This window comes from Mobula birostris, chromosome 23 (genome assembly GCF_030028105.1).
Source record: "Mobula birostris isolate sMobBir1 chromosome 23, sMobBir1.hap1, whole genome shotgun sequence".
Taxonomy (NCBI): Eukaryota; Metazoa; Chordata; class Chondrichthyes; order Myliobatiformes; family Myliobatidae; genus Mobula; species Mobula birostris.
The window spans coordinates 57553786-57568412 of record NC_092392.1 but is presented as its reverse complement, the minus strand read 5'-3'; the positions used below and the strand labels follow the sequence as shown (position 1 = coordinate 57568412).

Below are 14627 nucleotides of genomic sequence, written 5' to 3'. Positions count from 1 at the left end.
GAGAGGGAGAGAGGGAGGGAGGGAGAGAGGGAGGGAGGGAGAGAGGGAGAGAAGGAGAGACCATTCAAAGGCAGGGACCTTCGAGAGAGAGAGACTGTCACACACAGACACCTTCCTCTGGCAGCAACAAACAAGAGTTTGGTAGGCAGTGCTAAACACCCTCTCACCTTGATGATTACAAACTTTCTCAGCTCTTTAATCGCCGAGAAACGGAGTCAATTATGGGCTTGCGCCCTTCTTTTTGGACTCTTGGCCCTGAGGCCGCACCCTTCGCTCGAAGCCTCATGGAACACCCTCAGAAACAGCAAAGCACCAGGTCACTCAATCGGCCCAATAACACACCACCAAAATGTAGATTACAGGCTCCAACAGCAGCAGAACCGCATTTGAAAGAAGACATGGAAGCTCTGGAGAGAGTGCAGAGGATATTTACCAGCATGCCGCCTGGATTAGAGAGCACGTCTTCTGAGGTAAAGCTGAGTACTCTGGGGCTTCTCTCTTTGGAGCAAAGGAGGAGGGGAAGCAATTTGATAGAGTGTACAAGCTGATGAGGTATAGATTGAGTGGATCACCAGAGAGAATTTCCCAGGGCAGCAATGTGAGGGGCACAATTTTATGATTGGAGGGATGTCAGAGGTAACTTTTTACACAGTGTGTGGAATTCCATGCCAGGGATGGTGGTGGAGGCAGATACATTAGGGACATTTAAGAAACTCATGGATGATAGAAAAATGGAGGGCTATGTAGGAGGGATGGGTGAAACTGATCTTTAGAATTAGTCAAAAGGTCGGCACAACATCATGGGCCAAAGCTCCTGTACCGTGCTGTAATGTTCTATGTAATACCTGGCTGGCATATATTCCTCAACTAAAATTAGTAAGACATATGAATTGCCCTTTTTATGCCATTGTTGTTTGTCCTACATTACAACAGTGGCCGTGCTTCATTTTGCTGTGAGTCACATTGTCTACCTGAGATTATGACCGTAAAGTTCAAAGATTAGCTTTATTTGTCACATGTACAAGTGTTGCCAAGCTTTGGGTGCCAACATAGCATGCCCACAACTCACTAACCCTAACCTGTACGTCTTTGGAATGTGGGAGGGAAACGGAGTGCCTGGAGAAACCCACATGTTCACGGGGGGATCGTATTCTTTACAGAGAGCGGCAGGAATCAGACTGGCCCCTGTAAAACAATCGCATTAACCGCTACACTGCCGCGCTCTTCTGCAGATGAAGGGTATTAATCACTCGTAGCTATTTACCATTTCATACCTGTGGCCAGCCAATGTCCCAGTGCGTACAGTTGAGGCTAATTGGACTGCTGAGGCTGGTAGATTGAGTGGTTAAACTCCAAAAGTGCCCCTCCGTACGCCTGTTGAGAGGGGAATATTGGCAGCACAGCTGTATGGAGCAAGGCTAGTGTGCACTCCATCGGTGAAGAGTGGGTGTTGGTGGTGGCTTGCTTTGCACTTTATTTAGCTTCCTACATCTGGCAGGTGAAGGGACATATTAATTTGATGTGATCAGTAGATTCCTCTGTATTGCACAGTAGAAGGGTGTATAAACCGTAGTCAAAGCCTCCAGACGTTCAGCTTTCCTCCCACCTTCCAAAGACGTGCGGGTCAGGAGTAGGGACTTGTTGGCATACCATGTTGGCACTGGAAGTGTGGGGACACGTGTGGGCTGCCTCACTGAGTCGACCGGACACAAAAGACACATTTCCGTTTCAGCTTCGATGACTTCTCCCCCCACTTCCTTTCCAGTCCTGATGAAGGGTCTCTGTCCCAAACTGTTTATTCCTCTCCATGGACATTACCTGGGCTGCTGAGTTCCCCCAGTGTTCAGATGCACGCTTTCCAGCCTGTCATTCCAATTCTTGAACATGGGAGGGCAGGACCAATGGGAGAGGCCAGCCCCGCCGAGCGCGGACATCACACTACACCGCCTCCAGCGTTTCCTCACCTGGTCTGCAGCGATAAGTGAGTCTGTGGCTTGAGGCCTAGTCCTTACTACAACCAAGGCTACACAGCTTTCACGTTGTCTGCCACGCCACCAGTCAAGGGTAACAGGCCTATGGTAACTTACATTATCAGACATCCAACCTCTCCCGGAAGTTTCAGAAGTCTCCCGCATATGTTCTATGTTCTTTTTCTCAAGTTTGACCAAAACATTTGACCTGCTCGCCCATTTCCAAGGGCAATTAAGAGTCAACCAGTTCCAGCGGGTGGACCAGAAGCGATACACAGGCAGTCACAGGAAGTGATATACAGTCAGATTTCCTCTACCAAAACTCATTAGATTGTTTTATACAACAAGGTGTAATGAAATCTCTTGCCTACTGAAGCACAAAGAGTAACCAGTTTGGTTATTCAACAATCCACACAAAAGACCCAATGGCTTTCAGCTTAAATCGAGCCTGGACATGGATTCTCCATCTTGAATGAACTTTGGGTTATTAGTGTATTGTTACCTCAGTAACGTGACCAATCTACAACTCCAACATTGCACTTTTAAAACATTCCGTCCACGGCATTTCACTTCCCGTTGTTAGCACGGCACTTGTGACGGGCTGGTCATTATCTTGTTGTTATTAGATTGGAACCTGTCCGACCAAGGAAGACAAGGAGGCATTTGCCATTGTCTCTGTACCTCTCTCGGAAGTCCGGGACTTGGATTTTGCCAACGATGCCAGTAAAGTTCTTCTAGCAACTGTCCAGAGGTTAGAGAGTGGTGCCATCACTCAGAATGAAAGAAGGTGAGTTGAAAGTATGTTCCGCAAATATGAAGCACATGTATATATATTGCTCCATTGGATCTTTACTGTTGCACATGCAACATCTTCCATCATCATGGGCCCCCACCACTCAGACCATGCTCTTTTCTCACTGCTGCCACTGGGCAGGAGGTACAGGAGCCTCAGGCCCCACACCATCAGGTTTAGGAACAGTTATTACCCTACAGCCATCAGGCTCCTGAATGGAAGCGAATAACTTCACACACCTCAACTCTGACCTTGACAACTCACTCATGTTCTCAGTATTATTTATCTTTACTTGCACAATTTCTCTTCTGTTGCACATTGGTTGTTTGTCAGTCTTTGTTTATGTACAGTTTTTCATAAATTCTGTTGCGTTTCCTCGTTTTCCAGTAAATGACTCAAAATAGTATATGGTAGCACGTAAGTACTTTGATAACAAATTTACTTTCATTTTGACTTTGATTTCGAATTTGACTTCGACAATCGACTTTGACTTGTTCCACAAGAGCCTCTTACACCCTTCCTTTATCAAACCCTAACAATGTGACCTCTTGTTCCTATCTCCCTCCTGTTGGATTTTCTTGTAGTTTACATTTCTTTATTCTTGGTTATATGTTTGCGTATTTGCCTGCTGCCTATAGATTTTCAGTGGGTTTTCAGTCGTTATAGCTGGTTGTCTGTGACAGGGCAGCATAAATCAAAACTGTCCTTGTCTCATAGGCTGTTCCTGTCAGAGGAGATTCTCTCTCTGTCTGCTTTGAACCATTTTCCAGTGCAAAGACAAACCACAAGGTGGGATCTTTGTTACAATGAGTTGGTGACAGTTAAAGTCTGTTACTTGCTGTGTATTGCGGTTATTTCTTTGTTATAAACATCTAACAAAATAGCTGTAACCACCTCATTCTTGAGTCCTGAAGAACCTTTTGGACAACTTCATCTCCAGCTTCCAACATTCCTGTTTAATTAGCTTTGCTGCAAATTCATTTTTCCTGTTTGCCTTAGAACCTGAGCCTGCGAGCATACTTTGCATTCTCTTCATTTTCTGGATGAGGAAGCTTCTCCCGTACACGATTTACTCATGACTTCCCTGTTCTTATAGCAGCAGGTTTTGATCTCCCCATGTCTTTTGTGCACATACTTTAGATCTGAAATGAAGTCAGACTGAAGGAATGTTTTTAAATTTGCTTTCTAAATTGCTACATGAGAGATCACTTCATTGGAGCAGCATTGCCCTGTGTTATTCAATCAAGATTCAAAGATTCAAAAAACTTTATTCAAAAATTGTTTATCACACTGTACCTTTAATCTTTTATTTGTTTAAAAGCAAAATTTACCTCTGTTTTCTTCAACTTCAGGTAAAGACCTCCCACTCTGTCCCTTTTCTCTCTCCTCCTGGTCCACCCGGTTCTTCCCACATCCACATCAGAGCCCATCACCCCGTTTCCTTCTCTGACCTTACCCACTCCTCCTGCCAATCACCTGCACGCTCCTCCCACTGGTCCTCTCCCATCGCTGTCCCCACCTGCACTCCCCATCTCCCTCATTTGGTTCCATGATATCTTTCCAGTCAGATACCGTCAACTGCAGCCCTTAGCTGCTTCCACCTATCACTACAGAACCTCTCCCCCTCCTTCATATGCCTATCCTTCTCACCTGGATCCATTTGCCAGCTCTTGCCCCACCTCATCCCCTCACCTTTAAACTAGCTCTCTCCCTCTATGTTTAAGTCCCGATGAAGTGGTTCCATTGTCCATTTCCATCCACAGCTGCAGGCTGACCCATTGAGTTCCTCCAGCCATTTGATCAGGGTCGGCTGTCTGTAAGTTTTCCCTCTCAGAGACTGGGCTAGTTTGCCACATGTGTTCCAAAGGGATCATGTTTATTTTTCTGTTAAACCTTTAGGTTGCTAACCTTGGTTTGCTCAGAAATGCCTTTGCAGGGACCTAGATCGAGCAAGGGACTCCCCCAGGGTGAGAGATTGTGGAGAAAGGAACACGTTCCAGTCAGCTTAAAAGGACAAGACAGAACAAATAAGGGCAAGCTCTTCAATTTATCCTTTCTGACTTTTAATTCTGTTTGTCACAGGAAGGGATGTTTCTCTCCTTCCACCATCTCTCTCCTTGTCTTTTTGTACATCTTTTCTTTCACTCCCAACTTGTTCTGTTGGTCTCTTTTCGTCTCCTCCCTTTTTTCCAAAACTGCTTTATAGATAGAACTTCCATATGTTTTACATGGACCCATCTCAGCCCAGCTGCAATGAGAAAGTAATACTTGTTCTACATGAATACAACTTCTTTATTTTGTGATAAATGCATAGTGCAGAAAGACTGTGTCATCTGGTAGTAAGTCAGTTTACTTGCAAGCCTTCTCAGGCAAAGCCCTCCCTACTGCTGAGCATACTTACAGGGAGCACCGCCCCATGAAAACAGCATCCATCATCAAGCACCTCCCACCGTCCAGGCCATGTACTCTTCTTGCCACTATCATCACAGTGACACTGAGTGATATGGTTCCACAGCTATCACATTGTCGTAGCCTGTGACTAAACACTACATTATTTTCCAGCTGTCGAGTTCGCTCATGTGGCAGTACAAAGTTCACCTGGCTAACATACAAACTTGAAGGTGCCATTGAAGGTTATTTGGCCTTTCCTTTGATTCCACTTTACAGCTCAGTACGTGGTACCCCTCAGCACCTGACCAAGTCAATCCCAATTCGAAATGCACGCTACTCTCTCTCTCTTTTTCATTCAGCATACAAAATGTCACTTAACATCCGGCTGCCATCTCCCTTGCCTGTCCTTGCGAAGGACCCTCAGGTTCCGATTCTGATTCATTTATTGCACGTGCATCAAAACGTAGAGTGAAATGTGTCATTTACGTTAACAACCAACACACCCAAGGACGTGCCAGGGGCCGCCCACAAGAGTTGCCACGATCCTGGCACCAACATAGCGTGCCTACCATGCTCAGCAGGACAACACAGGCAGCAGCAGCAACAACTACAACAATAGCAAAACAAGTCCTCCTCCCCGCCCCACACACACACACAAACACTCAGACACAAAGGTGTAAAGACTGTTGTGAGAGTTCTGCTGTTCTTTCTTCTTTCCAGCTGATTTAACAGGAGGCTGTTCAAATTAAAATATTTCTGTAATAGAATTAGAGTACAACTTGTGTCCAAGGCTGTCACCCATCGCCGATCAATTAGAGTGGCCACGCAGACTTCAGCTTAACTCGAATACAGATGATGCCTCAGTACAAAATCAGCTCTTCATGGTTAATTGTAAGGAGACCACAAGCTTCTCTCCATCCATGGATCTAACACTGTTACACGCTGCATCCATGCAAAATAACGGGGTTAAACGTGTGGAGTGTGCTTGCCACTTAGATAAGCAGCTGTGTGGTTTCTTGTGGCTCAAAGGTGCTGCCCACTCTTGTGGAAGAGAGGGCCTTGCATTCTTTTGTGGCCGATGGGTTTCAAAGGTGTGTGTCATGATGGTACTTTTTGCAAAAAACAACAGGAGAATAATAATGAAGGTGATTATAGTGGTTAACACACAATGCAAGCATATGTTTACAATAACTTTCAGTTTAATTAGATTATTCCCTGGAGCATAGGCAAATGACTGGTGACCCTATAAAAAGTTTCTAAAATCATGAGGGGTATGGATAACGAAGACAGTCATTGCCTTTTCCCCAGAGCAGGGAAGTCCAAGACTAGAGGGCACAGATCGGGACAAGACGGGAAAGTTTTCAAGGGATAGTTTCTTTATACAGAGGGTGATGAGAACCTGAAATGAGCTGTCAGGTTTAGAGAAGGGCAGGAAAGGTTTACAGGAATACAAGTCAAATACAGGCAAATGGGACTAGCTGAGCTAGACATCGAGGTCAGCCTGGACAACTTGGACTGAAGGGCCTGTTCTGTGCTGTATACTGTAACTCTAAATGCACATAACACTTTTATGTAGAAATTGGCTAATTCCTGTGCCAATAAATTGTTAGAGTATAGAACACAGGCCCTTCAGACCACAATGTTGAGCTAAACTGATTATGCAAATGACACCTAAACCCTTCTGCTTCACATGGTTCTCATCTGCACCCTCTCTGAAGGAGCCATATGCTTCATGTAATGGGGCGATCAGAAATGGGTGCAATACTCCAGACGTGGCCTAAGCAGAGTCTCATAAAGCTGCAGTGTAAGCTCCTGACTCTCGAACCCAGTGCCTTGAGTAATAAAGTCAAGAATGCAATACTGTACGCTTTCCACGCAACCTTTATTAACTTGTACAGGCACTTTCAGGAAGCTGTGGACTTGGAGCCTAAAATGTACTTTTCCCTGGGATGGACGTATGTCACAGGTTCATGGAGACATCGAAAGAAAGAGCACAGAGACCAGTCGTTTGGCCACCAAGTTCATGCCGACCATTAACTGCTCGCTCTTTTTGCCATAACCCGACTTTAAACACCTTTTTCATTCATTGCTCCCCACAACTCCCCCCAGATTCTACACTCATCTACACATTAGGGGCAATTTACAGTGGCCAATTAACCTACAAGCCTGCACATCTTTGGGATCAGGCGGGAAATTCAGGAGCACCCTGAGGAATCCCTCGTGGTCATAGGGAAAATGCCAGAGGTCAGGATTGAATCTGGGTCCTTTGGCTTGATGTGTCAGGGTCAGAGGGCATGGGCAGAGAACTGTGGAGCTGGAAAATAGATCCAGGTAAACATGAAGGAACAGGCTTAGAGTAGCAATGAGAAAGGTTTTGACGCAGGGATGTAGCGCATTGGTCACACTTGAAGCCAAGGGAATTGGGCAGTGTAGAACAAAGTCCTCCTAAAGCAAGCAAGAAGTCACAATGACCCAGACTGCTCCATTGTAGGACCTTAGCGCAAATCTCTGCCATCAACTCCTGTCAGAAGACCCACCTTACAAATAGTCGACATCATGGGGCAAACTTTGTTCACACTGAAAAGTGAATGGATGAAATTTTCATTGGTATATTCTGACTGGGTGCAGTTGTAAAGAACCAATTAGCTTGATTTTATCCCATATTTTCTTGCAGCATGGGAGAGATCATTTCAGCCCATCCTTAATAAAAATACCAACATAACCATTTGGAGGGGGTGCAGTGCAGGGGATGACGAGGGTGTTAAAATAATTAACTTTTACTGAAGGGTCCCTGTGCATCTGTCCAAGTCATCGACTATATCCAGTGCTCCTGGTGCAGCTTCTATGTTGGTGAGACCCAATGTAGACTGGGGGATCTGCTTTATCGAACACCTTCACTCCATCTGCCACCCATTTTGATTCTAATTTTGCATTATATCTCTGACATGTTGGTCCGCGGCCTCCTCTACTGCCATGATGAGGTCACTCTCAGGTTAGAGGAGCAACACCTCATATTCCATCTGGGTAGCCTCAAACCTGACGGCATGAACATTGTTTTCTAATTTCCAGTAATTTCTCTTCCTCCCCTTCTCTATTTTTCAATTCCCTGTTCTGGCTCCCTCTACCCCTTCTCTTCTCCTTATCTGCCCATCACCTTCTTCTGGTGCCCCTCCTCCTTCCCTTTCTTCCATAGCCCACTCTCACCTCCAATCAAATTCCTTCTTCTTCAGACCTTTAACTCTTCCACCTATCGTCTCCCAGTTTCTTACTTCATTCCCCATTCATCCCCCTTCCCTCTCGCCTAGTTTCACCTAACACCTGCCCACTTGTACTCCTTCCCCTTCCCTATCTTCTTATTTTGGCTTCTTCCCACTTCCTTTCCAGTCCTGATGAAGTGTCTCGGCCCACAATGTTGACTGTTTATTCCTCTCCATAGAAGCTGCCTGACCTGCTGAGTTCCTCCAGCATTTTGTGTGTGTTGCTGTGGATTTTGGAAACTGATACAATTTTAAAACATTGCATGTCAGTGGAAATTTAGGTGTAAAGAGCCCAACCAGACTGATTTTTGTGAAGCAAAGCTGAAGGGAATTTATAAAGCTGAGCAGTAATAGCTGTAAACTCAAGAAATGCAACCTTGCATATTCCCTTAACATTAAAAAGAATAAGACTTTCATTTATATAGCATCCTCCCTCACCCTTCAGAGCCAGTGAAGGAAATGGGTCTCTGGTGTTGTAACACCAGACAACCACACACAAGCACATCTTAAACTGGAGCACCTGGGGGAACCCATGTGGTCACAGGGACTTGCAAACTTCCACAGGACTGAACACGCGATGAAATGCAGAAACAAGCAAGGTAACCGAAAACCATGACTGAATTTGTCCACAGGTTTGTGACAAAACTCCTGGAAGACCTGGTCTTCTTTGTTGCGGATGTGGCCAGTAATGGCCAGGAAGTCCTGGATGTGGTTATCACAAAACCAAACAGGGAGAGGCAGAAGTTAATGAGAGAGCAAAATATCTTGAAGCAGGTAAGAGCGCCTCAGTACGGTTTCTGGTAACCACCAATTTTATCCTTCTCATGTTAACCGGGGCAGAATCAAATGAGTCTCTGCTCTAGGCAAGGCATCAGGCGTTCTTGATCCTTAAGAAATCTAGAGCCACATTGGTTAATTGAACTAATTTGATGTAATGGTGTTGGTCTGAACTGTAATGGATCAATTGGAAGAATGTGGCAAGAGCGCATGCAGCTGATTGATAGCATGGTGAATCAACTGGGCCTCCTATGCGCGGGAGGCTCTCTCCTTTAGCGCGGGCTTTTGAGTGTGAATGTTTTCATCTCGGCAGTCCCGGTTCATCACTCCCGCACTGTGCACCGTTACGAACATGACTCAGTAAAAACTTTTAACCATGCTACTCCCGCTCGCGCATACCTAACAAGTTCCTGGTTTACCTATCCACCCCTAACAGGTCTTACAATTCACATTAAGTTAAAAGCTCAGTCATCAAAGTTCAGAGTTCCTTTGCACAATTAACAAAATAAAAGTCAGTTATACCGGAATGTAGCAAAGAGGTGCGCTCTTCTCCGTCGTACTACCACGTAGTAATGATCTAATGAAATGATCTGTATGGATCAAAGTTTTTCACTGTATATGTGACAATATTGAACCAAGTATTATCCTTCTCACCATAGTAGAAATCTTTAAGAGGCGATGCCTCAGGAGGCTGGCATCCTTCACGAGGGAAGCTCACCATTTGGGGCATGACCTCTTCTCGCTGGGGAGGAGGTACAGGAGCCTAAAGACTCACACTCAATGTTTTAGGAACAGCTTCTTCCCCTCTGCCATCAGGTTTTTGAATGGTCCATGAACCCATTAACACTGCCTCACTATTCCTCATCTGCACTATCTATTTACTTTTGTTACTGTTATGCACTGCTGCTGCAAAACAACAAGTTTCACATCATATGTCAGTGATAATAATCCTGACTGTGGTTCTCCAGCGCTCGCTTCCTCCAGCACCTCAGCCAGTACATTCTAGATTCCAACCAACCTCTGTCTTCCTCAAACCCTGCAATTATCTCCTATCCCTCACTGTAAATCCCTGCTGTCTGGCTATAGTCACCTTTACCATGGGGTAAAGCTTCTCACCACCTCCTGTGTCTTTGCCGCTCATAATTTACGTCCTCCTCACCCGAACCATTCCTGGAAACAAAGCCAGACTCTTCAGTCTGTCCTCATAGTGAGTACGCTGAGGTAGCACAAGGGACAAGCAATAACAGAATGGAGAATAACCTGTTAAAGTAACAAGAGAGAAAGTGCAGGGACAGGAATTTGCAGAGCCATGATGAGGTCAAATGTTCATGTTATTGCACTAGGGGACTGTTCAGTAGTCTAATAACAGGAGGGCAGAAGCTGTCCGTGGACCTGGTGGTACATGCTTTCAGGCTTTTGTATCTTCTGCCTAATGGGAGTGGGAAGAAAACAGAATGGTGGGTGGGGTCTGATTATGTTAGCTGCTTTGCTGAGGTGGTGAGAAATACAGTCAGAGACCATGGGGGCAAGGGTGATTTCCATGATGCATAGCCTAACCAGTGTCTTGTTTGGTTAAAACCAGGGTGCTGTGAAATTTAACACGAAGAGAAACACAAATGATTTGAAGTGAGGTTCCAAAGTTGCATTTTCAGATCTGGAGAGGGCTTAATGTATGAGGAGTGCTTGATGTCTTTGACCTTATACTCAATGGAGTTCAGAAGGATGAGGGAGATCTCATTGAAACCTAGTGGATACTGAAAGGTCTGGATAGAGTGGATGTGGCGAGGATAGTTCCATTAATAGAGGGGAACGCCGACTCAGACCATGAGAGGCCTGCGTTGGGCATTTTCATGCCTTATAAGGTGCAGATTGGAAGTCTGTGTGGGGCGCCACTCCTCACACAGACACTAGAGCAATGTGTGGTTAAGTGCCTTGCTCAAGGACACAAACAAGCTGAAACAGCTGAGGCTCGAACTAGCGACCTTCAGATCACTAGACGAACGCCTTAACCACTTGGCCATGAGCCCAGCAATAGAAGAGCCTAAGATCAAAGGGCACAGCCCCCAAATAAGAGAGCATCCATTTAGAAATGAGAGGAGGAGAGATTTCTTCAGCCAGAGGGTGATGAATCTGAGGAATTTATTGCCAGAGAGGGTTGTGGAGATCAAGTCTTTAAGGTAGAAATTGATTGGTTCTTGATTGGTAAGGGAGTAAAGGGTAACAGGGAGAAGACAGGAGAATGGGGTTGAAAAAAGTATCGACCAGTCAAATGGCAGAGCAGCCTGGGTGGGAGAATGAGCCTCGTACCGCTCCTGTATCTTATGGTAATCCCTATCCCATCGATCACTGACATGTCATGTTCTGTTAACAGTACTGCTTATGTATCTCCCTATCCCATCAATCACTGATGTGTCATGTTCTGTTAACCTTCATGGCAGATCTTCGGAATATTGAAGGTTCCATTCGTGGATAAAGGAGAAGGGCCAATGCTGAGACTGGAAGACCTGGGGGACCAGAGATATGCTCCGTACCGATACATCCTGCGTCTCTGTTACCGCGTTCTTCGGCACTCACAGCAGGACTACAGGAAGAACCAGGTCGGTGCAGCTGATCACCTGTGACCTTGTGTGTCTCTAGTGTCACAAGCGATGTGGAGGCCAAGACTCTGGGCATATTTAAAATGGAGGTTGATAAGCTCTTGATTAGTAAGGACATCAAGAGTTATGGGGAGAAGGCAGGAGAATGGTGTTGAGAGGGTTAATGAATCAGCCATGTTTTTTTTTATTTGGAGACACAGCATGGAACAGGCCACTTCAGCCCTACAAGCCATGCTACGCAGAAACTGACCTATTTAACCCTAGTCTAATCACAGGACAGTTTACAAAAGGCCATTTAACCTGGTAACTGCTACGTCTTTAAACTGCGAGGTGCCCATTGGAATGGTGGGGCGGGATGGCCTAATTCTGCTCCTTTTGCCCGATGGTCTTAAAACTGATTCTCTGCTTGAGAAGGAGAGGGAATGGTTGCTTCCACAAGGCTCAAGGTCTGCATTTTGGGATGCACAGGGATTATCTCTGTTATTGTCCCCCACAAGGACAGTGCCTGGTCCAGCTCACAGTCAAGTGTTTCCTCACGTGCTTGTCTGTTTCTCTAAACCTTGCAGGAATACATTGCTAAGATGTTTGGCATTATGCAGTCCCAAATTGGATACGATGTGCTGGCAGAGGACACTATCACTGCCCTGCTCCACAACAACAGGAAGCTGCTGGAGAAGCATATCACTGCCAAGGAAATTGAGACGTTCGTCAATTTGCTGCGAAGGAACAGGGAGCCAAGGTGAGACATCTCGTGCTTGCTTGAATGACTCTGTTCGGTCCCACTGACTTTTAAATTAAATCGTCTCCCCAGGTTTGATGAAAAAGTGCAATATATAGTTAGTTTTACATTAATCTAAACACGCCTTCGTATCTGGATTATTAGGTTCTTTATTAGGGTGGGTAAATTGGGTGATATTAACTTTATATGAACTTGTGCTGGGACCAGTAACAAGTGGGATGCCAACTACCAATTGAGGGTTCAGCAAATAAGATCAGTGCTCTGAAGAATTCCTGACAGCCTGTGACATGAGGCGGGTCTGTCCAAGCAAGATGAGTCTCTGCTCACCACCACCCCCAACTTGAGCGTGAGGTGTCTCCCCCTGCACCAGTCCACTTGTCCATGGGGCGTCTCTGCCCCCATTGCCCAAAATGTCATGGTATATTCCCCTTAATCTACAAGGTCTCTCTCTCTCTCTCTCTAAGTTGCGTACATGAGGCTGTTCAACATGATTAAGATTCAAAGATTCAAAGTACATTTATTATCAATGCAGTATAAACCCTGAGATTTAAAGAAACACAATTGAACCCATTCAAAGAAAACACTAAACACCCAACGTGCAAATGTAAAACATGAGTGAATAACACACAGAATATTAAACATCAAACTGTCTAGGGAGTCCTTGAACCAGTCTAGGGATGTTCAGTTTATTTCAGTTCAATTCCATTTAGCACTGTATCGGGTGTTGACTACAGGCCATGGAGCCTGTCCTCCTGGATCAAAATAGCTCAGAAGATCAACAAAAAGAACTGAGTAGCCAGAAACCAGAAATACACTTAACATGAACTGCAGAGTCCGCTAAAAGCAAGTCCAATCCACAAACCATGCTGATCAAACCTTGCCCAAGACTCAAGACTCCTGCACCGTCCTCCATCAGCAACAAGTGAGAAGGAGAAGGAGGCCAGTCAAACACAGGTGGACAGCAAGCCGATGGCACAGAAGACCCTCTCGCCTTCTGCTCTCATCCTCATTGGTTTAAATCTTGCTTGACGCTTTAATCGGCGAGTTGGTCAAGAATTGGAGCCCACCCTGGGTTCACGCTCCGCCATTAGGCTGCAGGCTCCATTGTTAACCATGCTGAATTCCCTCGGAAACAGCAAAAGCACCAAATTGGTCATTCAGCCCAAAAACACTTTATTAAAATGTAAGTTACAGGCTCCAATCGCACAAAGATTAGTAGTAGAAGTACATTTAAAAGAAAAGGAGAAGAAGTAATTTTGTGAACCTTCTGCAAAATGTCACCAGTAGTCACATTGGTTGCTGGCAGCATCTAGCCACAGTTTGCAGATCCCAGGGTATTACAGGGAGGTTATTAGCATGGACAGAAGATTGGCTGACGGGCAGGAAGCAAAGAGTAGGAATAAAGGAGGCCTTTTCTTGTTGGCTGTTGTTGACTAGTGGTGTTCCACAGGGCTCCTTTTGGGCCATGTTCTTTTCTCATTATATGTCAATGATTTGGATGATGGAATTGATGGTTCTGTTGCCAAGTTTGTGGACAATACAAAGACAAGTAGAGGGATAGGCAGTGCTGAGGAAGCTGGGAGTCTGCAGAAGGATTTGGACAGATTAGGAGAATAGACAAAGTGGAAGATGGAATGCAATATAGGGATGTATATGGCCACGCACTTTGGTAGAAGGAATAAAGGCATATTTGACCTCTTGCTTCAACAGTCTGAGGAACCCACATACTGATGCCTAAGATGAGCATGGTAATCGGCCTCAATGACCGTTGTCCAGTAACACTTACACCCACAGTGATGTAATGCTTTGAGAAGTTGGTAATGAAACTTATCAACTCCTTCCTGAGTAGTGACTTGGATCTGCTCCATTTTGCCTAGCATCATAACAGGTCCACAGCAGATGCCATTTCATTGGCTCTTCACTCAACCCTGGAACATCTGGACAGTGAAGATATGCAAATTAGGATGCTCCTCATTGACTACAACTTGGCAGTCAACACTATCATCCCTTCAAAACTAATCAATAAGCTTCAACACCTGGCCTCAATACATCCAGTGTAATTGGTTCATTAATTTCCTCACTTGCAGATCCCAGCTAGTTTGC

General features: G+C 45.3%; 1 protein-coding gene across 1 annotated transcript in view; it reads left to right on the top strand.

Moving 5' to 3' along the window:
- The window catches only part of itpr2 (inositol 1,4,5-trisphosphate receptor, type 2), a 306596-nt gene that overhangs the window by 124579 nt on the left and 167390 nt on the right, over positions 1–14627 (top strand). Inside the window, exons 13-16 of the mRNA XM_072241562.1 lie at positions 2597–2757; positions 9044–9185; positions 11627–11785; positions 12352–12524. Of these exons, the coding sequence (XP_072097663.1) occupies positions 2597–2757; positions 9044–9185; positions 11627–11785; positions 12352–12524 (635 nt within the window). The remainder of the gene's footprint in view (positions 1–2596; positions 2758–9043; positions 9186–11626; positions 11786–12351; positions 12525–14627) is intronic.